The sequence below is a fragment of the Tamandua tetradactyla genome, chromosome 7 (assembly GCF_023851605.1).
Source record: "Tamandua tetradactyla isolate mTamTet1 chromosome 7, mTamTet1.pri, whole genome shotgun sequence".
NCBI lineage: Eukaryota > Metazoa > Chordata > Mammalia > Pilosa > Myrmecophagidae > Tamandua > Tamandua tetradactyla.
In genome coordinates this window covers 24,509,034-24,533,364 of record NC_135333.1, presented here as the reverse complement: position 1 = coordinate 24,533,364, position 24,331 = coordinate 24,509,034, and the positions used below count along the sequence as shown (strand labels likewise).

The following is a 24,331-nucleotide window of genomic DNA, read 5'->3' as shown; positions in this document are numbered from 1 at the left end:
GGCGGTGGCATGGAGAATACAAGGGAAGGGGCAAGGGTGGATGCATGGAGATCAGTAAAGAAGCAACTGCAAAAATCCACATAAGAGATGATGTTGGCTTGGGCCCAGGTGGAGTGATGGAAATTGTGAGACATGAACACATGCATGCAAGCAGACAAGGTCATGTGTCAAATGCTCAAACGGATGCACGTGCATTTTACAAAGTGGGATGGCAGCACAGAGGAGAGGGGCCAACTGATGCAAAATGAAATGGTGAGGGAAGTTTTTACAAAGAGGACACGATTTTTCAAAGAGGACACGAGCTGGCACTGAAGGATCCATTCACCAGACAGATGTGGGGGTGTGATCCAGAGGCAGAGAGAAGGAGAACATGTGTGTGTTTATATTGGGAGGGTTGAACAAAAAGCCCCCATGCCTGAGAGACCTGGGAAATAGAGGAATAGCAAATAGCTCACTGTGGCCAGCCCAGAGCCCCACTGCTTGGATGGGAGAGAAGAGCAGGAGCTGGAAAGAAGTTTGGAGCCAGTTGTGAAAAGCCTTGTTTGCCATTTCAAGCATATAAACCCCATCCTGTGGGCAAAGGGGAGGCATCGGCAGTCTTTACACAGAGGGGTGACTACCTCAGAGACACTAAGACTACCTTACCAAGCTACCACCTGAAGAATTTCTCCCAGTATCTTTCCCAGGCCATTTCCCAATCATTGTGTTTGCTGCATTGCATTGTGTATTGCTTTTATCGCATTGCATTGTATTCTATTCCACTGTATTGCATTATTCTCAGCACCTAGAACAGTCCTAGTGTGTCCAATAGATTATTGCTGTATGAATGAATGGGTGAATGAATGAATGAAGGTCTGAAAGTGAGCAGTGCAAATGAGAAACCCTAGAAATGTTGGATGGAAGTGAACAATTAGAAAGTCAACAATAATAAAGGAACCATAAATGTTGGTTAATTACAGATGTACACAAAGACGGTCCAAGTGCTCTGGGGCTGTTTCCTCCTGTGGAATCTCTACAGCTCATCTTCTCAAACCATTTACCCTGGAATCAAGGCAAGGGCTACTCAGAGGTTGCTGGACTATGGTGAGTTGGATGCATTCAGAAACCAGGCTGCAGCTTACCTACATGTGGTCTGTGACCCAAACCCAGCAGCCCATAATGTGGGATATCTCACGATCAAGACAGCTCTACTGTGGGGTGTTCCCTCCTACTGTGGGGTGATCCTGCCCTACAATGGGTTGATCTCACTCTACTGTGTGGTGATCTGACCCTACTTTGGTGTGATCTAGCCCCTTGTGCTGAAGTTCCTAAGATGGCTGGGAAGAAAGTGTTATCTGCAAAATAGTCACTTTGATGGGAGGCAAACATGATGGCAGATTCTCTCTCTCTCCTTTCCACACACATACACAATGAGCATTTTGGAGTTCTAAAGAAGAATGCATTATAGGGTAGAGGAAAGAGGTTTGAGAGTAAAAGTAACATTTTAGCATTTCAGAAAGGTTCTGATTTTGAAATAGAGTTAAAATCCCCTAAAAATGGGTTCAAAATTTATTGCAGATGATCTTGTGCATTCTTCTTGCATCTCCATAAAATTTATTAGATGAATAAAGGAGTCTGAGACATTGCAATATCAAGAGCCGCTCCTCTAGAGGGTGTTCATGAACACAGAGAGGGAAAATATTTTAATGTGATTTCCCTTGTGCTAAGTTGAAAGGGGTGACTTGTGGAAAGACAATGAACTGCAAAATTGAAGTATCTGGCCTGTGTTTCTCCTATAATTTTTCACCTAAGATTAGCTGAATGTAGGTTCACAGATCTTTCCCAATCCTCCTTAACTAAAGCAGTCAACCCAAGCACTACTAGCCTAATCAACAGTTAACCAAGTCTGACCAGGAAATGCTTCTTATGCTACACCAGAAAAGAAATAGAAACAGGGAGGGAGAGAGGAAGCAAATTAGTTCAGTCTTTGGGCAACTCCTTGTCTTTTCCCCAGTTTCTCATTTGGCACAAGAATATAAAATTGATCCATCTTCCAAATTTTTTATGTAATCTATGATGTGTTTTTCTACATTTATCACACCTATATCAGGAATATGTACGTATATATATATTCCTGACATATATATATTTGGGTGTGTATATTGTTTCTGCATTGATGTGCATAGAAATACATATCAGAAATAGATACCTTAGATATTAAAGTTATTAAAACAGTTCATTCCACCCTCTGTAGTAGAGTTGTTTAACTAATATATCTGAAGCCAGTCTACATGTGTGTGAACCTCTAGTTAAATGACCTTGGGAAGTCAGTTTCCTCATCTGGAAAAGGGAGATGAGGATAATAATAAAAACATTGATGTGAGGATCAAATTAGATAACCTTTGTAAAAATCTCATGGGTGATGGAGGACAGGCTTCAAAGCCAGAACCTTTTCTTAAAAGTCTACCATGGCTAGGCCCTGTGATATGTTGTTTTAGTTTGCTAGCTGCCAGAATGCAATATACCGGAAACAGAATGGCTTTTAAAAAGGGGAATTTAATAAGTTGCTAGTTTACAGTTATAAGGCCGAGAAAATGTCCCAATTAATGTAAGTCTATAGAAATGTCCTATCAAAGGCATCCAGGGAAAGATACCTTGGTTCAAGAAGGCTGATAAAGTTTAGGGTTTCTCTAAGTGAAAAGGCTGGTTTGAAAGGAAGTATGCCCTCTAAGAAAAGCCATGTTTTAATATAAATCCCATTTCATAAAGGTAGAATAATCTCTATTCAATACTGTATATTTGAAGCTGTAATGAGATCATCTCCCTGGTTGATGTGATTTAGTCAAGAGTGGTTGTTAAGCTGGATTAGGTGATGACATGTCTCCACCCATTTAAGTGGGTCTTGATTAGTTTCTGAAGTCCTATAAAAGAGGAAACATTTTGGAGAGAGAGCAGAGAATGCTGCAGCACCATGAAGCAGAGAGTCCACCAGCCAGCGACCTTTGGAGATGAAGAAGGAAGATGCCTCCCGGGGAGCTTCATGAAACCGGAAGCCAGGAGAGAAAGCTAGCAGATGACTTTGTATTCACCATGTGCCCTTCTAGCCAAGAGAGAAGCCCTGACTGTGTTCGCCATGTGCCTTTCCAGATGAGAGAGAAACCCTGAACTTCATCGGCCTTCTTGAACCAAGGTATCTTTCCCCAGATGCCTTTGATTGGACATTTCTGTAGACTTGTTTTAATTGGGACATTTTCTCAACCTTAGAACTGTAAACCAGCAACTCATTAAATTCCCCATTTTAAAAGCCATTCCATTTCTGGTATACTGCATTGTGGCAGCTAGCAAACTAGAAAAGATACATTGGTTCAAGAAGGCTGATGAAGTTCAGGGTTTCTCTCTCATCTGGAAAGGCACATGGCGAACACAGTCAGGGCTTCTCTCTCAGCTGGAAAGGCACATGGTGAACAAGGCATCATCTGCTAGCTTTCTCTCCTGGCTTCTGGTTTCATGAAGCTCCCTGGGAGGCATTTTCCTTCTTCATCTCCAAAGGTCACTGGCTGGTGGACTCTGCTTCTCGTGGCTATGTCGCTCTGCTCTACTCTCTCTGAATCTCTTTCTCCAACATGTTTCCTCTTTTATAGGACTCCAGTAAACCAATCAAGACCCACCCAAATGGGTGGAGACATGTCGTCACCTAATCCAGCTTAACAACCACTCTTGACTAAATCACATCATCCAGGGATATGATCCAATCACAGTTCAAAACATACAATATTGAACAGGGATTATTCTACTTTTATGAAATGGAATTTTGATTAAAACATGGCTTTTCTAGGGGGCATACTTCCTTTCAAACCAGCACATATGTATTTTCTGGACCCTATGTTGATTTCTTTCCAACCACAACCCTACATGGAAGGTGCTGTCATTGTACAGAGGAGGAATCTAAGTCTCAATGGAGCTGAGCTAAATTTCCCAAGTGACATACCAATAAGGAGCTGAGACAAGATATGGCCTTAGGTCTGCTGCCTGGTCCCAAAACCTCTGCTTTGTCTACTCCCCAGACTTCCAAGCCCCCGATAAGGAAGTCCACCAACTATGGGTTCTTGGGCAACTTAGTGAACCTCTCTGAGCCTCAGCTGCTCCTGTGTGAAATAGGGATAATACTACCTCTGTCTTTGCACTGCTATGAGGATCAGAAGAAAAAACATATGTTGAGTGTAGACAGTCCTGCACATACAGATGCTCAATACAAATTAGCTGTGATTATTTTTTCATTAATTATTAATGCCCCTGCATTTTTCCAGAAAAAGATTTGATGTGGCCAATATCAGTAGTTATCTACAAGATATTTATTTAAATGGACATAGTAATGATAACATCTACTCATTAGAATGGACAGAATTAACACAAATAAAGCACTTAGAATAGGGTCCAGCAATACTGTTATTTTCAGATGTCTGAACAGACCCCAGCCACAGATATTACCATCTCCATGTTACAGATGAGAAAGGGGGAGGACAGAAAGGCTTCCTAGTTTGTCGGCTAGTTAGTGACGATGCTGATGTTCAAATCGATGCTGTCTGATGGTGCCTTGGTTCTATCTTTACATCCTTTACATCTATCTTTACATCCCCCATGGCATTATAGAGGGTAAAATCTACTCTTTTTCATCTCCAATAAGGATAAAATAGATGGAAATGAGCTTCAGCTGCAAGTTAAGGGGTTGAAGGCAATCTTTCCTCCTCAAGAAGGTTGACCTTAAAAAATCAGCCGTTGTTACTCTTCTCAAATTCTAAGTTATTCTGTTTAGGCTCCAAGAAGAGGAGAGGCTTTTTCCCCCCAGGGGCTCAGAGAATGTGTTCTGTGTTGCTACAATATAAATAAGCTGATGGGCTATGTTTCTATTTTAAAGTTGCCAGAATGCAGTATACCTGAAATAGGTTGGCTTTTATAGTGGGAATTTATTAGCTGACAAATTTACAGTTCTAAGTATGTGCAAATGTCCAATTTAAGGCATCAACAGGATGATACCTTCTCTGAAGAAAGGCCACCGGCATCTGGGATATCTCTGTAGCACGGGAAGGGACATGGCCAGCATCTGCTGGTCTTTTCTCTCTTGGGTTTCATTGCTTTCTGCTTTTGGCTTCAGTTGCTTCCTCTCTAAAAGAAAGCTCCTACAGGGGGCTTTTTCTCTACAAACTTCTCTGGATGTTTGTCTCTGAGCTCTCTGAGCTTTTTCTGTGTCCTTTATCCTCTCATAAAGGACTCCAGTAAAAGGATTAAGACCCACCTTGCATGGGGTGGGTCACGTCTCTATTGAAATAAGCTAACCCAAAAGTTCCACCCACAACAGGCCTGCACTCACAGGAGTGGATTACAAGAACATGGCCTTTTCTGGCGTATGTAACAACTTGAAACCAGCACAGGCTATCCAAGAATTATACAAAAGCCATGTTTTCTTTTGTTTTTCCCTGCTTCTTTTTTTTCTAAATAATATTTTTATTGAGAAATCTTCACACAAATACAGTCCCTACAATCGATGGCTCACAATATCATCACATAGTCATGTATTCATCACTATGATCATTTTTTAGAACGTTTGCAATATTCCAGAAAAAGAAATAAAAAGAAACAACTCATATCCCATACCCTTACTGCTCCTTCTCATTGACCACTTATATTTCCGTCTACCCAATTAAGTTTACCCTTTATCCCCCCATTATTTATTTATTTTTATCCATATTTTTTACCCATCTGTCCATATCCTGGATAAAAGAAGCATCAGACACAAGGATTTCACAATCACACAGCCACATTGTAAAAGGTATATCTTTATACAATCATTTTCAAGAATCAAGGCTTCTTGAACACAGCTCAACAGTTTCAGGTACTTCCCCCAGCCTATCCAATACACCATGAACTAAGAAGGGATAGCTATATAATGCATCAGGATAACCTCTCAACTCTCTTTGAAATCTCTGAGCCACTGAAACTTCATTTTGTCTCATTTCTCTCTTCCCCTTTTTGGTTAAGAAGGCTTTCTCAATCCCTTGATGCCGGGTCCCGGTTCATCCGGGAGTTCTGTCCCACGTGGCCAGGAGATTTACACACCCGGGAGCCATGTTTCACATGGGAGAAGGGCAAAGCCGTGGTTCTTCAACTTTGTAAAGTTCTGGGAGTCTTTGAGAATCTGATGAAAATGTGGATCGTCTCATAAAAAATGAAACCCATATGGACACACACTCTCTCTCTCACACATACACAAAACCCGCTCACAGTTTTTAATTGGAATTTCAATGGGCTCAAGAGTTCTCTAGCACCCATGAACATCAGGTTAGAAATTCATGAGCTTAAAGAATCCAAAAGAAAAGAAGATGTTGGAATGACATTCTGGAACTGGTCAGAGTGCACAAATTCTGGAGTTAAATTGTCCAGCTTTAACTACTGGCCACCCAGTTCTTGGCTGTGTTACTAGTGAGAATTATTCTCTCTGAGGCTCATTTCCCTCGTGTGAAATGTGGATGATGAAAATAATTGCATCCTTTGAAGAATATTTTGTACTTCTCTTATCATATTTCCTTGACACATAATGTGAACTTCTCATAATGGTCTTGGGTGAGTTACTTAGCCTCCCTGAGGAGGAGTTTTTCATCTGTAAAACAGGGAAAATTGAGACCCATCTTGCAGCATTGTGGTTTTCTAAGTACCTAAGAACATGCCTGACTCAATAAATTTCACCTGTGTGGTTAATGAATTACATTAACCTTTGCTTCCTTCACAGGCATTCAAGCTGGAATGGAGACAATTGAGCAAATGTTAAAGGAAAGGAACATCCCAGACTTGAAAGGTTCTGAATCTCTTGAATTTCTCAAAGTTGATTACGTGGACTACAATTTCTCAAAGTAAGTAAAAGAGAACAGCATTTTTGGCAGTAAAATCAATCTTTACGATCTCAGGGTCAGTGATATTAACACTACATGGTCTAAGGCCTGGACCTGTACGGTAGAAATTAACCTTTGGTGAGAGACCTATCATCTGACTGACATGATGAAGAACCCAAGAGAGGGGGGTCATGGGGTTGACAAAGAGTGTGGCATTTAGGTTCAAACACCTGGAACCAGGTCACATCTCTGCCACCCACTGAGCCGTGTGCTCCTGGCATATCTTCTCTGAGCTGAAATGTCCTTGCCACTAAAATGAGAATTCTAATTCAACAAAGATATCAGTGGAGTCACCCTGTCCCTTGAATACTAAATTATACCCTTGTTTATTCTATCCCCACTCCCACCTCCCCTCCACCCCCCATAAACCCGGATTCAGAATTCAGTCATGGTCTCAAAAACAAATCTACTCACATCAATCTTTTCTTATTTTAGTAAAGCTTAGGCAAGATTTCAGAAGACATAGGAGTGGATCACAGGGTGCATGGCCCTCTACCCTCTTACTGACTTGACTTCCTCACTTTTGTCTCTCATATTTTCCCTCTCCCTCTCTGGAACAACAAAAATTTCTCCCCCTGGTCTCATTCAAAGCTGTTCCACCCACTTCTGGGCACCATGAGTATCTCCCTTTCTACCCAAAATGCTTTTCAAGGTAATTTCTCAACCAATAAAGTTCTCTTCCCAAGAAAAATTGTGCTGATGGTTATAATCTTTTCTACCATGCTAGAGTAATATAATCAATTATAAAGTCAGTAAATAGCAAAACAATAAAAACCAAACAAAGTGACAAGTGTGAAGACATTTTATAAAATCAAAATTGCTGTGCAAGTTATTTTGTATCCCTAGTAAAAACATAAGAACAATGGAATTACCACAGGAATTCAGATCATTGATTTAGATCCCAGAGCTTTGATATTGTATCAACTAGGAATAAAGTTCATTGAATATAAAAGAAAATACAAATTACAGTGGTTTTGATATAATAGGGTTTGTTTTTCTCTCGCATGTAAGAAACTCAGAGGAAGCAATCCAGAGGTACTATGGAAGCCCCACAATTTCATCAAAATCCAGCCTTCTTATCTTTTTCTGTCCAACTATCCTTATCCCAGGTTTCTGTCCTCAAGGTAGCCTCATGGTCCAATAAGGCCACTGATGCTCCAGACATCAAATCCATGTTTCAGGCAGTAGGAATAAGAATTAAAAGGCTCTTATAAGTTGAGTTGGTCTCCTCTTTAATGAGTTTTTTTTTTTTTCTGAAGCACCAACCTAACAATATTCTGCCTACATAAAAACAGATAGAACTTAGTTATATGGCCATACTTATTTGCAAGGGAAACTGGGAAATAAGTTTTCCAGACAACCTTGTCAGTCCCAAGATATATGTGGGTAGTTTAGAAAAGGAGGAATGGACGCTCCAACAGCAACTGGCAGCCTCTGTCCTAGTTACCAACAAGATCCCCAAAGACAGTGCAGGGAGAGGATGGCCTTGTCCCTCTTGAGCACAACTTTGTAGGTTAGGGGAAAGTCAAATTTTTATAAGGATTCTCTATGACCGTGATTCACAAATTGCCCCAATGCTTTGTCAATCCAGTGATAATTCCCTGCCATTCCAACCAGTAATTTTCCCAATGTCAAGGCTAATGTTCTGTACAACCAGGAGGTTTTTGGTGGGTGATCTAGGGAAAGCCCCTGGAGGATGCCCTTATCTGTATAAAGCCAGCCATTCCAGAAGTTTTTATTGACCACAGACCATTGTGCCAGGCTTTGTTCTCGTCATAGGGGATATTGTAGTGAACAATATAGACAGATCCCTTGCCCCCACTGTACAGTAGAGAGATGGATATGAAATATATATTCCTAAAACTAGGTATTTAACTGTAACGATGATAATGCCACAGCAGAAAAATGCAGGGTGAATTGTACAATATTAATGGTAGATAAAGAGGAGGAGGAACAGATGGAAGAAAGCGCGTGAATTGCTGGTGGGGATAGATGAACTGGTACAATAATTTTAGACCTGCACTGTCCCAACACGTGCTAGCACTTGAAATGTGACTAGCACAATGGAAGGACTGAATTTTTAATTTATTTAATTTTCACTCATTTTACGTTAGAGTCTGACACTCTATTCAGTTATTGGAAACATTTTAAGTATATTTGGAATAATTTGAGAGTGTGAATTTATTTTTTGATTGTGAATTTTATAAAATGTAAATACAGATCAGGTTTTTCCAATGAAAGCTCAATGTCCAAATTGCGATGTATCACAAATGTAATATACATACCAGATTTTGCAGACTTATTTTGGAAAAGATAAAATATCTCAGTAATAACTTTATTGATTATATGTTGAAATAATATTTGGATATTTTGGGTTAAATAAAAATATTAATAATATTGATTTTGCCATTTGTTATGTGACTACTAGAAAATTTTGAATTGCGTATGTGACTCTCATTTTATTTCTGTTGGGTAGTGCTATTTTAGAAGGTAATTTACAAGTCTGTTCTTTTTTAACATGCATGCCCTTTGACCCAACGATTCCACTTATCAGTGTCTTCCTTAGAGAAATCACGCATGTAAACAGCATGCATGAGGATGTTCACTGTGGCATTGTTTATAACATAAATACTAGGAACGACCTAGATGTCATTAATAAGGGAATGATTATTAAAATGCCACATCCAGGGCAGTGCAATGGTGGCTCAGTGGCAGAATTCTTGCCTGCCATGCCAGAGACCCAGGTTTGATTCCTGGAGCCTGCCCATGCCAAAAAAAAATTTTTAATTAAATTAAAAATTTTTAAATGGCACATCCACAACTTGGAATACTCTGAAGCAATTATAAAAGAATGAGTTAGATCTATAGGTGTCAACATGAAACTATTCCCAAGAGATATTAAATGAATCTCTGCCATCTGCTTCCTACAGTGGGATTCAGAATGTGAGACAGAGAATAGGTAAGAAAGGATGCATAAAAGGCAAAGTAGTAAAAAAATTGTTTCTTATCATTTATGAATAATAATTCTCATCATTTATGTTTAAAAATTTTCCTAGTCTTAGTTCATAACAATGCCTTGTCCTATGCAGCACTTGTACACAGATGATCTCATTGTATTTTCCCAGTGTACCCATGAGTAATCCTTCTTTTGGGTGATTAACTGAAAGAGGTGAAGTGCCCTGCCCAAGGTTGCACAGCTGGTACAAAGCTTGGCTTCAAGTCCTGTGCTCTTTGTCCAGTATATGAAGTTAAGAGTAAGGCTGGAGACAGACTGAGGAGGTTGCAAGTCTAGTTCTACCACTTTAATTGGACCACAACCAAGTTTCTTTTCTTCTCATCTCTGAATTGGGGATGGCAAACACTACTTCATAGGGTTGTTATACAAGCTGCCCTGAGCTAATACATGTAAAGTGCTTACCACAGTGCCTGGTAGGTAGCAATCTTTTAACAGATATTAATAATAATTTATTATAATGCATGTGGCCATCTCCAAAGTTATTTGGTTGACAGCCCAGAGAATCCTTGGTAGCTAACTCTTTAAAATAAGTTCCTCATCTAGGGGAGATACTGTCCACCTAGCTGGCATTGGGAGACAAGATGGAGGCATGTTTTTGGTTGTCCCAATGACTGCAGGGGGGAGATATGACTGGCATTTAGTTGGCATATCTATCAAATGTCAATGTAAAGTATAGGACAGCCCTCTACAAAAATAGTTGTCCCTCCAAAATACTAATGTCACCCTCAGTGGAACAACCAAAGGAAAAGTAATGATGGCAATGTTGTATACCTCTTTTGGTCTTTAAAGAAGCTAAAGAAGTAGATTATTTATTTGATTGTTTGCAAATTTATTTCTAAATTTGCTCATTTCCCCCCCTTCAACTAGACAGGAAGGTCTTCCTGCCAAAACTTGGATGGGAGTTCGAAGGAGTACACAGAGACGGCATTGCAGACACAAGGTTCCTTCCCCTACAGGAATCCACAATTGTCCCTCAGGGGTTCTATGACCACATTTCCAATTTTGCTTTACTTAGAGATGTGCTGGAAGAATTGCGCTGACTCCTCTGTTTTCTTGTTTTACAGCATAAAAATCAATGCCTTTTCATTTCCAAATACTTCACTAGCCTTTGTGCCTGGAGTGGGAATTAAAGTGCTGACCAACCATGGCACTGCCAACATCAGTGCAGACTGGGAAATCAAGTCCCTACTTTTGTGAGTAATCAACTGAGAAGGCTACTGCTGTTCTGGGGGGAAATGGAAAAAGCATAAATGTGCTGAGTTTTCAAGGTAGAGCTTCTTCCTCTCAGTCATTAACAATCTTTCTCAAGAGCATTTTTTTCCCAGGAGATATTTAAATCAGGATATCTCTGTTAGGGGCTATGAAGAACACCCTTCCCATTAAGGCAAAGCAACTGATCCAAATGTCATTTAATATTCCCTAAGAGCTAGAAGTCCCTGACTGTCAGAGAAACAGATATGTGCTCAATGTTTTAGATTCAGCAACAAATTACTGTATGGGTTTGAGCAATTCAACACACTTCTCAATCTATAGGTGCAATTATGGAAAACAGAGCTTTCCTACATCACAAGGATGTTGAGGGTGATAGTCAGCTTCAGCCCAATTTCCCTCTACCTAAAGAGTAGGTATGTGCATCTTCATATAGAAGAAAGAGGTCAAATCCAAGGAATGCTTACAGATCACCTACTATGTGCAAGTCACTGTCCTGGCTGTAATGCCTTGGTTAGTTCCCCAGATTAACACATTCATTCATCCATTTGGTCACCCAACAATAATGTATTGAGTGACTGTGTCCTCTTTATCCCCATCTCAAGAACTCCAGGGTTGTATATTGTACAGAAATGACATTTTCTCCCATAAACATATATTAATACATTCATTCATTTATTCACCTACTCATCAACCATTTATTGTGTATTCTGAGTTGGTCCACTGGAGACATGGAGATGAATACTGTACAGTCCATTCCCTGAAAGAATTCACAGAAATCATTTAAATGTCACCTTCTCCATCTAAGAGTTATGCTCCCTCCCCACCTCCCACCCCAATAAGGCATTCCAAATTTGCTCCCAATGTTGTCTCTCTAAACAAGGATTGTATACAATGGTGCTCAGTATATATTCGACCAAGGCCAGGGGACTGAAATGAAATAACCATTCTAGGGTCCCTAAAGCTGTTGCCATTCACATATTCATTACTCCATTTTTTTTTCAGTAAGTATTCATTCCTTGCCTACCAAGAGCCACATCACACTGTAGGTACCAAGAACAAAGATGAACATGACAAAGTCCCTGCCATCAAAGAGCTTAGATTCTGTGGCTAATAAAGGAAACAAGGTTCATCTCCACCCTCTGCCCAGGCTCAGCTAACCTCACACCATTTCTCTGTACAGCCAAGACACAGGAGGAGCTGATCTGTTTCTCTCTGGGGCCTTCTTCACTGGCATCATAATTCTGTCCCGAAATAACTTTGGTCACCTGAGGCTGAAGCTCCAAGACTGTTATGCTCAAGTGAGCCATGCCCACGTCTCATTTTCTGGAGAACTCAGGTGCGTGACAGCACCCTGGTGGGCAACGGTGGGACTGGATTCTCGGCCAGGTCCTAGGTAGAGATGTAAAACCAGCAGATGACGGTCCCAAGTACGTTCTTTTTTCTTCCTTCTCTTCCTAGTGTCCTGTATAACTCCTTTGCCGAGCCCATGGAGAAACCCATTTTAAAGCACTTAAATGAAATGGTAAGTCTTTATAGGTTAGATAAGCATGATAAAATGCTGTTCTGCGAACCTTAATCAATCCTTAGTCAATAAAACTTTACTGAGTATCTACTGCATTCTAGGCACTATCCTAAGCATTTTCACACATGCACTATCTTTTGCAGCTTAATAGTAATTTCTCAACTGCCTACTTCGTGCCAAACGGGGGTAGGTACTGAGGAGGCAGACCTAAAACAACCTTCTTTTCATTAAGTTGTTCACTAGAGGGTGTGAAAGCAATTAATAAAAATGTATTTATTGTGTACCTAATGTGTGCTCAGCATTGAAATAAGGTAAGGCATATGAAAGAGGAATAAATCTATCATCTATTTAGTAAAAATAACCTTACACTTGTGAAACAATAACTGAAGTTAGTATAAGGAGACATGATCGATTGATCCAATAAATTAAAATATTAAAGAAATAGGGCCTGGAGTTATCCTGATTGATGTTTTAGAGGATGCAGGACTTCAACTGAGCCTCAGTGTGTAAGCAGAAGGTTTGAATAGATAAGGAATGGGGAAGAAGAAAGGATATTTCCAGAGAAAGACACAATACAAGCTAACACAATAATAGAGGCCTGTGGTTGAGGAAGGGGAAAGCGGGAATTGGCTGTGCCCCCTTTTCAATCCTGAAGATACCTACCATGAGCCCTTTAGCCATTTTTTAGGGGAGATAAGGACTGGAAAAGGAGGGCAAGGATGGTGCTTGAATATCTCCATCTCTCTGATGCTCAGCCCAGTGCTTGACAGACAGTGGGTGCTTAACAAAAGTCAGCAAAGAACTCAACGCTCAAAAACACTAAGCAGCTTATCCAAGGACTTTGCACAGCTAGTGAGCGTTCTCTAAAGCATCACAGTCTTCTTTCCCCGACCTTACCTGACAGGTACTGAGCGTTAGTAAATGTGCATATTTAAGACTGGCTGGAAAACAAGGATGCCAGCACTCAGTTGATTCCTTTGTTGGAAACGTGGTGCAGCTGCTTGGCCTCCTGCAGGAAGCCAATGTAGAATAAATTATGGCACCAACACCAATAGTTAAGTTTGCCTGGAAATTATGCATGGCTTAGAGACAATGGATGCTTGGCTTCTATGATTCTCTGTGTGCCCCTGGAAAGCAGAAATGTATGCTTAGACCATGGCTAGTCTATCCATGTCAGGCCAGATTCAAATACTAGCTGTGCAAGTCTTGGCACCTCACTTACCTTCTCTAAGCTTCATTTTTCTCATCTGTAAATGGGACAAGGTAGTACCTACTTCTCAAAGCTGTAAAGAAGATGAAATGAGGTTAAAACAATAGTAGTTACTGTTGACTGAATGATTCCCATGCACTGGACACTTTTACATGGATTATCTCAATTTCTACTCATAACAAGCATGTTGCAGATGAGAAAAGTGAGGGTACAGAGTGTAAGTAACTTGCCAAGGGCTTAAATCCCAGGCAGCCAGGATCCTGAGTCCCTGAGGATCCTGAGTCCCTGCTCACCACTGAGTGCACCAGGCAGGTACATCAATATGGGTTGTCTTCCCCCTTTCCCACAGGGATGCTGGAATCTGATCAAGACTAATTTTCACATTCCAAAGAGGAGAAGCTATAAGATGGTTCCATTTTTTTTTTTTTTTTCGCTCTTGTCTAGTGGGCTCTCAGACTAGCCCAGGGAAAGTGAAGGCCGCAGGTTTAAGCACTATGTGTGGGTTTGGAGCTGCAGACAGAGGAGCTGGGACACTGGCAGCAACCCCAGCAGTCAGAAAAGGGACAGTCCTTCCAGCAGCAGGTTCCTCAGGTATGGCAGCAGTAGACAGACTGGGGCACATGTCCTGTCATGCCACCGAGTGGAAAGCAAAGGGCTCACTCTTTTATGAGACTAACTAGGTGTGGTCCCTGTTGCTATGAAGGTTAGCCAGCATTCAATGACGTGCAGCCCGTAATCAGTAATTTAAGGTCCATAGGCATCAACTAATTTAAGGAAAGTCTTAGCAACCAAAAGGAGACCGACTCTAACCAGATGACTGTTGTTTTCAGTGTCCAAGCCCATACACAGGCATTTCTGGTACAATAAAATAACCTGCATTTTTAAATTCCTTTTGTGGCCAGCTCTGTCCCATTATCATGAATGAAGTTGAAGCACTAAATGCCAACCTCAGCATGCTGGAAGGTGAGTTTTTAAATCTCCCTTCTGATGGTTCTCCAGTGCGCTCGAGGTTTGCTTTTCAATGTAGTATACCTCCAGCTCTTCATTCTGCTTACCTTCTGCAAACTGGAGCTGCAGTAAGTCCTCCCCTCTGGGGAGGATTTGCCTGTGTATGTCCATGCTCTTGTTGGCTATCAACCAACTTGACAGCAGCAGGAGGGCATGACTCCAAGGAACTACATGCTGGTCAGGGAATTAAACTCTCCCGAGCTTTCATCTCAGCTCTGGTACAAAATCCATCCTCTTTAGTATGATTCAAGCCACTTTGACTGAATTATTCTTCTGGTCTGTCCCTGCAGTGTCTCCTCACTGCCTTCAGGTTCAAGTCCACATGCCGTAACATGGACTACAAAACCCACCGTGCTCTGGCCCCTGCTTACCTCTCTCTGCTTTATCTTGTGCCTTTCTCTGCTCCAGCAATCAGACGCCTCTACTGCCCTCCTCGCCCCTTGCCTTTGCTCACACTGTCCTCTCTGGCTAGAAAAGCTTTCTCTCCCCTTCATTCATTCTTTCAAGGGATATTTATTGAGTGCCTGTTTCTGGTCAGCTCTGTGTTAAGCCATGTGGAATATAATCCCCTCTGCTGTCTATCCTTCAAGTCTTCCCTTTTCCCAGTCACTCTTCTTTATCTTTTTTTTGGGGGGGTGGGGTGGGTGGAGGATGCGTGGTCTGAGAATCGAACCCAGGTCTCCTGCATGGAAGGTGGGCATTCTACCACTGAACCACCAGGCACCCTCCTCTCTATATTTTAAGATTCAGCTCAGGCATAGAATCTTCCAAGAAATCTTACCTGAAAACTTGCACCACACTGTTATGCCTCATCCATGATCAAGTATTACCTTTTTTTGCACGTATCTCTACCTTTGCCCTCCATCCATTCATGCATTAAGCATCTGTAATTGGCTGGGTTCTCAGTGGTGGGGATGCAGCAGTAAACCTAGAAGATAAAATCCCTGCCCTCATGGGACTAATGATAAGAGACAGACAACGGGCAAGATAAGTAAGTAAAATCTACGGTGTGGTAGTGATAAATGCTGAGACGAAAAATAAAGCCAGAAGGCACTGGGGAGGAGTTTCCATTTTAAATAGTGTGGCAGGGAAAAGCAGCAGTAAGCAAGTGACCTTAGAGTAAGAACATAAAGGAAGTAGGGAGTGAGTTACTCCCAGATCTTGATGATGGACATTCCTAGAAGAGAACCACAAGACAGAGGCTCTGAAGCCAAAGCCTGACAAGTGTGTGGGGAATTGTGAGCAGGGTAAGGGGGAGGGTAGCTGGAGATGAGGTCAGAGAGGGTGGGATAAGGGGATGAGCTTCAGGGTTCTGTAGGCTACTGCAGTGGCTGGCTCCTGGTCTGAGGAAGACGGGATACCTTTGGGGAGTTCTGAGCAGGGACTGGAATGATCTGGCTTTCCTTTTTCTTGGCATGGGCAGGCTCCAGGAATCAAACACGGGTCTCAGGCCCAGCTTTCATTTTAACAAGCTCAGTCATGCTTCTGTGTTAATAAAAGACAGAAAGGGGAAGGGGGCAAAGGTGGAAGCAGAATTTTGCAGTAATCCATATGAGCAAGGATGGGGTAGGATGAGGAAGATGGGAAGAAATGTTCAGATTCTGGATAGACACTGAAGATAGAGGTAGTGGCATTTGCTAACAGATAAAATGTGGGGTTTTGAAGGGCATTAAGGAGTCAGGTTTTATTCTGAGCAACGAGAAAATTGAGAGTATGGAGTTACCGTTCATTGAGACAGGGAAGATGGTAAGAACAGGTTAGTGGTAAAACCATCAGGAGCTAAACTTTAGATCTGCTCTAACTAAACCGCACTGTAATTTTGTGTTCATGTGTCTCTCTCCTCCACCAGACTATGAGTTCCTTGAGGGCAGGAATTTTGTGTGACACGTCTCTGTGTGAGAGGCATAGTGACTGTGCCACACTAGTTTTCATAAATATTGGCTTGATGGATGGAGGGAAAGAGGGACAGATGGACTGATGAATGGATGCAAGTGGACAAAAGAAAATGAATGGATTAGAGAGATAGGGAAAGAGAAAGATATAATGAGGAAAGAAGCAGACAAAGATTCCCATGTCCTAACATGTCTTGGTCAAATTTCTTTGCTTCTGGGAGCCTCACTCTCCTCACCTCTACAGTGGACAGTATCTTGCTTCCCACACAGAATTGCGATAAGGGTCCAGTGAGTCTGTGAATTTGAACACACTTTAAAAACTACAGCAGATAAAGTAATATCTCTTAGATTGACAAGTCACTTCATCTCTTCTTGCTTCTCATCTCTATCAAATCGAATAAACCAAACATGACATTGGAAGAAGAGAAGCTGTGATACTAGGGTACCTTCCCCTGGAATGGGAGGAACTCTTCATCTCATAGAAGACCTGGTTGTGATCAGAAAAGCTGCTCTCCCCAGGCCAAATCAGAAACCCAAGTGCCGTACCACTGCATATACAACCTGCCTCAGATCCATGCTTCCTGAGAACTCCACGGACTCTTCCCTTGTCCCCTTGCCATCTGCTTTGCTCTAAACTCCATAACAGGAGAAATTACTTGAATTAGTATCACTGCACATGAGAATTTCCTTGGCCTCTCTAATTTAGTGATCTCTCTCTCTCTTTCTGTGTATGTGTCTCACTTGTAATAATTCTTTTTAAAAAATAGTTCTATAGTTATTCATTGTAACTTCAAAAGTTCTAATTTCCTAGAAATCTATAACATAGAGCTTGAAAGTCTGTCATTATACCAACCCAATATATGCGACTTAATATTGGTAAGATATTTTTATTTCTTTGTGTTAATCTTCTTTTAAAAAGAACCATTTATGCATTGTGGGTGTGTGAATATGTTTGTCCTGCTAAAAGGGTATACACAAAAAATTTACTGATGCTTCTCTAGGGTAAACTGATTGGTAAGGATTTTTACTTTCTTTTTGTTTGTTTGTTTGTTTGTCTTATCTATTTTTCCTGAGTTTTCAAATGTGCACATGTATTAATTATGAAATAGTGGAATTGATATTTTAAACAGAATTCACAATTATATTGTTCTTGATAGACACTCATGTATTATACTATATTTTTAATGAACATAGATTTCCTTTTTTCTCTGTTGGTTATTTAGTTTTAACCAAGATTGACAACTATACTGTACTGGATTATTCCCTAATTGATTCTCCAGATATTCATGAGAACTACATTGACCTGAAATTAAAGGTAACTTTATCATCATCGGAATCCTGATTCTGGATAGCAACAGCAAGTATTTGGGAAACAAATATGTGCAGAAGGAAATACATTGACTGCTCCTCAAATAATTTAATTTCCTTTTGAGCAATTCCCTCAGGTTTATGCTCTTTCAAAAGACCCTTAAATATTCACTTGATTGGTAAAGGATTGTTCTGAGTGTACAACGTGTGCCTGCCTTCCTCAGAAGTATCATGATGCTTCTCGGAGGAGGTTTGAAGCTAGAAGGCTGAGAGTAGAATGGTCTGCGTTTGTTAGAAGTTATCATTGTATATTGGTACTTCTATTATTAATTCTTAGATTAGTTGATTTAACTGAGTGCTGTTGACCTCTGTCAAGGCCATTAGCACATGAAAATGGTGTTGGCTGATTCTGGCAAAGTGTAAACTATGCTTATGTTTAGTATTGCTCCTAAGGCTAATGTCATTGTTTTGCTCTTGTTTTAAAAAGCATGTTGGCTTCTAGGTCACTCATTCAGAGTCATTCAAACCCTTTAAATGTCAAACAAGTCAACATTTTACAATTGCACCTTTTAACTACTGAGGGCAGCATTAAGAACATCACAGAAATATTTTCAACTCTTTGGGGTCCTGGGTCCTTCTCGGTCATGTGACTTTCCAGGTGCTTTGCAGTCACAGCAAAGAGAGGTCAAGAGTTTGACATCTTTGCTCAGCACCTCAAGAGCTGTTCAGAACTGGCCCCTCCAGGTAAATGCACCTGCCTTCCTTTCTCTAAGAAAGCTCTCACAAGGAGCTTCTCTCTGGGTTACACCAGGGTAGACAAACTTACCCAAATATGCTCAAGAAGCCATCAGAGCTTTTAAACAGTGATTGGTCAAGGAATGAGAAGGCCTTAGCATTTTTTTTCATCCCTAATGAAGATGGAGTTTTCTTTATTCTGACTTGAGAGGGTGTCACACACATTTGGGTTTTCACCTGACACACTGGTCTTTTTGTTTTCCCACAGGGCACACTCTACCCACTGGACAACCTCGCTGACCCCCCCTTCTCACCAGTCCCTTTCGTACTCCCGGAATCCACTGACTCTATGCTCTACATTGGAATCTCCGAATATTTCTTTAAATCTGCATCCTTTGCTTATTTCACAGCTGGGGCTTTCAACGTCACTCTCTCCACAAAAGAGGTGAGTAGAGTTAATGTGTAATGACGAATGTGACCATCATATGTGACCATCACAGGATCCTTTTTCATAAGGATCCTATTAAGGATTTTTATGTCACAACTTCTACTCCTAGTAAGACAATGAATGAAGAAATCTGGGAATGAACATTGTAACCAGTTGAGGAGTTCTGCTCATTTCAGTTCTTTTAATGATGCCTGCCTACTATTCTAGATTGATCTTAAATAATGACAAGATCCCTCCTCCACCACTTATTACCTGTGACGTTGGGCAATTTTGACTTATTTAACTTCTCTGTGTCACAGTTTCCTCATTTGGGAAATGGGGATAATAATGGTTCACTCTCATCAATTTGATATGGATATCACAGAGATTTAAATACATGTAAAACATTCAGACCAATGCCTGGAAAACAAAAAGGGCTATATAAGTATTGCTTTATCATTATCATCATTATTGCTTGTGTTATGACACAGAAAGATGTCTCCTGTTGGTGATCACAACTGATTTATCTACAATGGCCAGTGATAGTACAGATGCTCATTGATTCACTTTGCCATGTGCCTCCCTTTTGTAAAGAACACTCTCTCCAGCCAGTCAACCAACAATATTTAGTGGGCAACCCTTATGATTCTTTTCATTCTATAGATTTTAATTATACAAATAGTTATACAGCACAAAAGTGCTGAGTGTGGTAGTACCAGCTACCTTACAGTGCTGAGAATTAGATACTTTTAACTTCAGACTTAAAAACCACTCATCTATGAAGATAAATTAAGATTCCCAGTTCTCAGTAACCCCTGAAAACAAATACAACAATATGAGAATCATCGTTAATGACTGTAGAATGTTCACACATGGACCGTGCATATGCAATATTATACTGAGTCAAAAGGCACTTACTCAAAGGGAATATAACTTCCTGTGTGTCCTTGGACAATTCGCTTTATTTCTCTGAGCTTCAGATTTCCTATGATAGGTCACCTTCAAATACTAAAAATTTTAAGGTGTAACAACTTCATAGTTCAAAAAAATTTAGGGAGCACTATGTTTTCCCTAAAAACACAGCCCAGGTAAAAAAAAAAAAAAAGGAAAAAAGAAAAAAAAACCTTACCCTGACACTATGCTCTTTATTTTCCAGCTTTCCAGCCATTTGGTTCAAAACTCTCCAGGCCTTGGCAGTGTGCTCTCCCGGGTGAGTACTCAGGGTTTGCCTCCATGTGTGTATTTGGTTTCATTACAGTTACTTCCGGAAGACTTGTGAGCTCATTTTTACATTCTTAAGAGTTTTTTTTTCTTTTAATCAAATATCAATAAATATTTACTGACCAGTCCAAGTTACCAGTAAAGGTGTCATAAGTTCACAGAATAAATCATCTCATCTTCCACAAGCTTCTGCTACCCTTGAAATACTTACTTTAAAGGAGAAATAAAGGAATGGTACCCACAGTTGTGACTTTGTTAAAGAAACTCTTAATAGTATGCCTTCAAAGCATGTTATTGGACAGAATGTTCCAAAGAGACATAGGTTCTGCCTCCAAGGACAGGGAGATGTTCACGGAACATCCTGGTTTTAGAGTGAGATTTTCGAGTCAGACCTGGATTTGAATCCCGGTTTTACGATTTGCTCATATGGAACCTGGAGAAAAAAAGAAATGGCTTAACCTCTCTAAGACTCACTTTCTTCAGTTGTAAAATGGGCGTTCTGATAGAACCTACCTCAGGGGAATTTTGTGAAGATTAAATGGCAATAGTTCGTAAAGTCCCTGACATGGTGTCCAGCATACAGCATGTGTTTAATAAATACCAATGGTTATTATTATGGGAGTTGCAGGTATTATTGCTGTTATTGGTATTGGAGGGATTGTTTTCTCTTCTAACTCTAAATAATAATTCTTATCCTCCATGATGTAAGATTTAATCACCACAGCCACCCACCTTAAATTTGTGATTATTCCTTCTCATCTACTCACAACTCCTGTTCTCCATTTTCTTTCCTGACGTGGGCAGATTGCAGGGATCTACATCTTGTCCCAGCCCTTTATGGTACAGATCATGACAACGGAGCCCCCTACGGTCAATTTACTCAAGGGTAACTTCACCCTGGACATCCCTGCCTCCATCGTGATGTTCACCCAACCTAAGGACTCAACTGCCAAAGCCATTGTTTCCATGGACTTCGTAAGTGTGCAGAGCCCAGAGGCAGCCCATTGCTGCTAAGGCCACCAGCCAGCAGCTTCACATGTTGGGAAGGTTAGCAGTGATGCATCCCTAAGAGTGAGAAAGGCAGGTTGAGACTGGGACCAATGAGCGCTCATATCGCCATGCACTGTAAAATGCCTCTCCCATCCTCCTCCCCTTCCTATGCCCCCTTCCCACTGCCTCAGTTACACCCATAGCCAAGTTTCCTGAAAATGAGTCAGTCAAGCTGGGAATTAAGTGTTTGGGAGCAGATGAAGGCCAAACATAATCTGATATATGAACCCAAGCAACCTCTCTCTCTCTCTCGCTCTCTCTCTCACACACACACAAACACTCACATGCATGAACATGTGTGTACATGCATGTACACAGAGTATATAGAGAAGAGAATAGAGAAAAAATTGTTTAAAGGAGATTCTTGAACAAAAAATCTTTACCTTCAGCTTCCTTATGAAAAACAGCATTTTCAGAGCTATTTCTTTCCAATACTTCTCAGAATGAGAGGAAAAGCAGGGCTTGGGATATTTCCACTATAGGGAATAATAGCTATGGCCAAAATGGGCAGATTCGGTCATATTAGTGATGATTGCTTTTTGTTGTCTATAGGTTGCTAGTACCAGCGTTGGTCTGGTTATTCTGGGACAAAAACTGATCTGCTCCTTGTCTCTGAACAGGTAAGAGCAATTGACTGTGACTATTGAAAACCTTAGTAATAATGAATCAGTAGACCATGGAGACATTTGTAAACATTCAGAGAACAGGTGAAGTTACCAGGTATAGCACATGGGTCATTTAATCACTTCTCCTGTAATGGACTAGATATTTTCCAAGTGTGGGTTTAACTCATAATTGTATTGTGAGGTTTTACTTTCTTCTTCCCACTAGGTTACTATTGAGATAAAATGGAACAAAATAATTATAATGTAATTCATAATATAAATTCACATTCTAGTGGCACAGCAATATAAACGAAATTTCCTCTTCCACAAATTCAGAGAACATACTGTTTAGCATCAGACTTTAGGGTCAAAGAACCTAGTTTTTTCAAATTGCTTGGCACTGGCCCTATAACCATGATCAAGTCTATAAACCTCTTTGACCCTCAATTTCCTTATCTGTAAATATTGAAGTTGGACTGGATCATCCTTGTGTCATGTCTTCAGGCTCTGACATTCTAATCCTATAACTGGAACACAGAGTTGAACGAGGCCTGATAGCCTGATAGCCTAGCTGGGTCTCAAATGCAAGCCATGCAAGTGTCAAAGGATTTGAACAGGTCATACACATGTATTACTGAAAACTAATTGCCATCTTTAAATCCATTTTTTGCGGCCCTATAAAGCTGATAGTTGAAGTCATAAATCAGACCATCTAGGGGCAGGTTATAGTGAAAGATGAGATGGACCAGGCTAAATCTATGGAAGGAGAAAGAGGAAGAAAGAAAACAGAGTCAGAAAATACTGGGAAACCAGTAAGAGGGAAAGGTAAGCCAATCATCAGAAGTCAACTTGATGGTTATGAAGACTATTTTAGAAACATAGGAAATGTATTTTCCCCAATATATTTTAAAATATAATGTTAAATAGAAACTGTGTAAACATGACATTAGTCAGCTGTGTAAAATAGCTTTGCATCTCAGCAAGTAAGTGAAAGTTGTGTTAGGAAATGGAATTATGGGAGTGGTTTATTTTCATAGTAACTGCATTATGATCCCAATAAAAATAATAAACCCAAAATGAAAATTTTTAAGGTAGTATGGTTATCCAGAGAGAAATGATTTCAAGGGGACATTCCTCAGCTTTACCCAGTCTTGAAAAGCAGAGCCAAGGGCGGACACAGTGGCTTAGCAGGCAGAGTTCTCACCTGCCATGCTGGAAACCTGGGTTTGATTCCCAGTGCCTGCCTGTGCAAAAAAAAAAAAGCAGAGCCAACTTTCCCACTAGGCTCATTAGATGCAGTGCCTGGGGCCCAGATACTTTAAAAGTCCAAAGAAAAGTTTTCAATAACTTTTAAAATAAAAAGGAAAAAATGCAATCCAGACTGGTTAATATTTATCTTTATATTAATACAGTCATAAAGTATAATTTTTCATAGTTTTGTGGAGGAAGGGTACCCAAAGGCTAACGTGCCTTGGATCCACAGACATCGTAATGTGGCCCTTATTTCTAGGAGATCAAGGCTGATGAAAGTAGGAACCATTGATGGGCGACCTTGGGGATGGCAGTCCTAACAGAGTTGAGAGGATGGAAGCTGTAGAGCAAAAGGATAAGAAATGAAAGGACCAGAACTGAGGAACTGGTAGCATCATATAGGCCATGGGGCAGGAGGCAGGGAGGAAAGAAGGAATGGGGCTAATAGTTGAGGCAGCGAGCCTGTAGAGAAGGTCAAAGCAACATTTGCATTTGAACATCTGGCTTACTGACAGGATCCAAGGGAAGAATTTTGTAACAATGGGATTTCAGACTGTGTCAGGCAGGCAGAGAAGACTTTAAGGAGCAGGCAAGCCAGGTTCATTTCTCTGCTCAAACGGGGCCTTGTACCTCATCTCTAATATTCCTTCAGCAGGTGTCATGCTTATTTATAGGAGTGATTGAAAGCACTGATTGTAAGCTGCTAAATTCACACCATCCAAAGACTAGTGTAAATCTATTCTCTGGCTGCCTATAAGCTACAAGAATGCTTCAATTTTATGAACACTAACCATGAATTAGGACTCTGGCCTACCTACCCATTCTCTGGCAGTGTCCTTTAGATTCCCGTGCTGGGGAGGCTTCCTGTTCCCTGGCACCTTAGTAAAATCTGAGTGGAACCAGCCACATAACTTCCGGGGCCCGCTACAAAATGAAATTGAGGGTCCTTTT

At 40.7% G+C, this 24,331-nt stretch overlaps 1 protein-coding gene across 2 annotated transcripts in view; it reads left to right on the top strand.

Annotated features, from left to right (window-relative positions):
• The window catches only part of BPIFC (BPI fold containing family C), a 62,646-nt gene that overhangs the window by 17,911 nt on the left and 20,404 nt on the right, over positions 1-24,331 (top strand). For both annotated transcript variants that reach the window (XM_077168644.1, XM_077168645.1), the window contains 11 exons: positions 960-1,083; positions 6,764-6,884; positions 11,004-11,132; positions 12,332-12,487; positions 12,610-12,673; positions 14,786-14,846; positions 18,007-18,098; positions 19,095-19,271; positions 20,410-20,463; positions 21,279-21,449; positions 22,077-22,144. In XM_077168644.1, the coding sequence (XP_077024759.1) occupies positions 960-1,083; positions 6,764-6,884; positions 11,004-11,132; positions 12,332-12,487; positions 12,610-12,673; positions 14,786-14,846; positions 18,007-18,098; positions 19,095-19,271; positions 20,410-20,463; positions 21,279-21,449; positions 22,077-22,144 (1,217 nt within the window). The remainder of the gene's footprint in view (positions 1-959; positions 1,084-6,763; positions 6,885-11,003; positions 11,133-12,331; positions 12,488-12,609; positions 12,674-14,785; positions 14,847-18,006; positions 18,099-19,094; positions 19,272-20,409; positions 20,464-21,278; positions 21,450-22,076; positions 22,145-24,331) is intronic.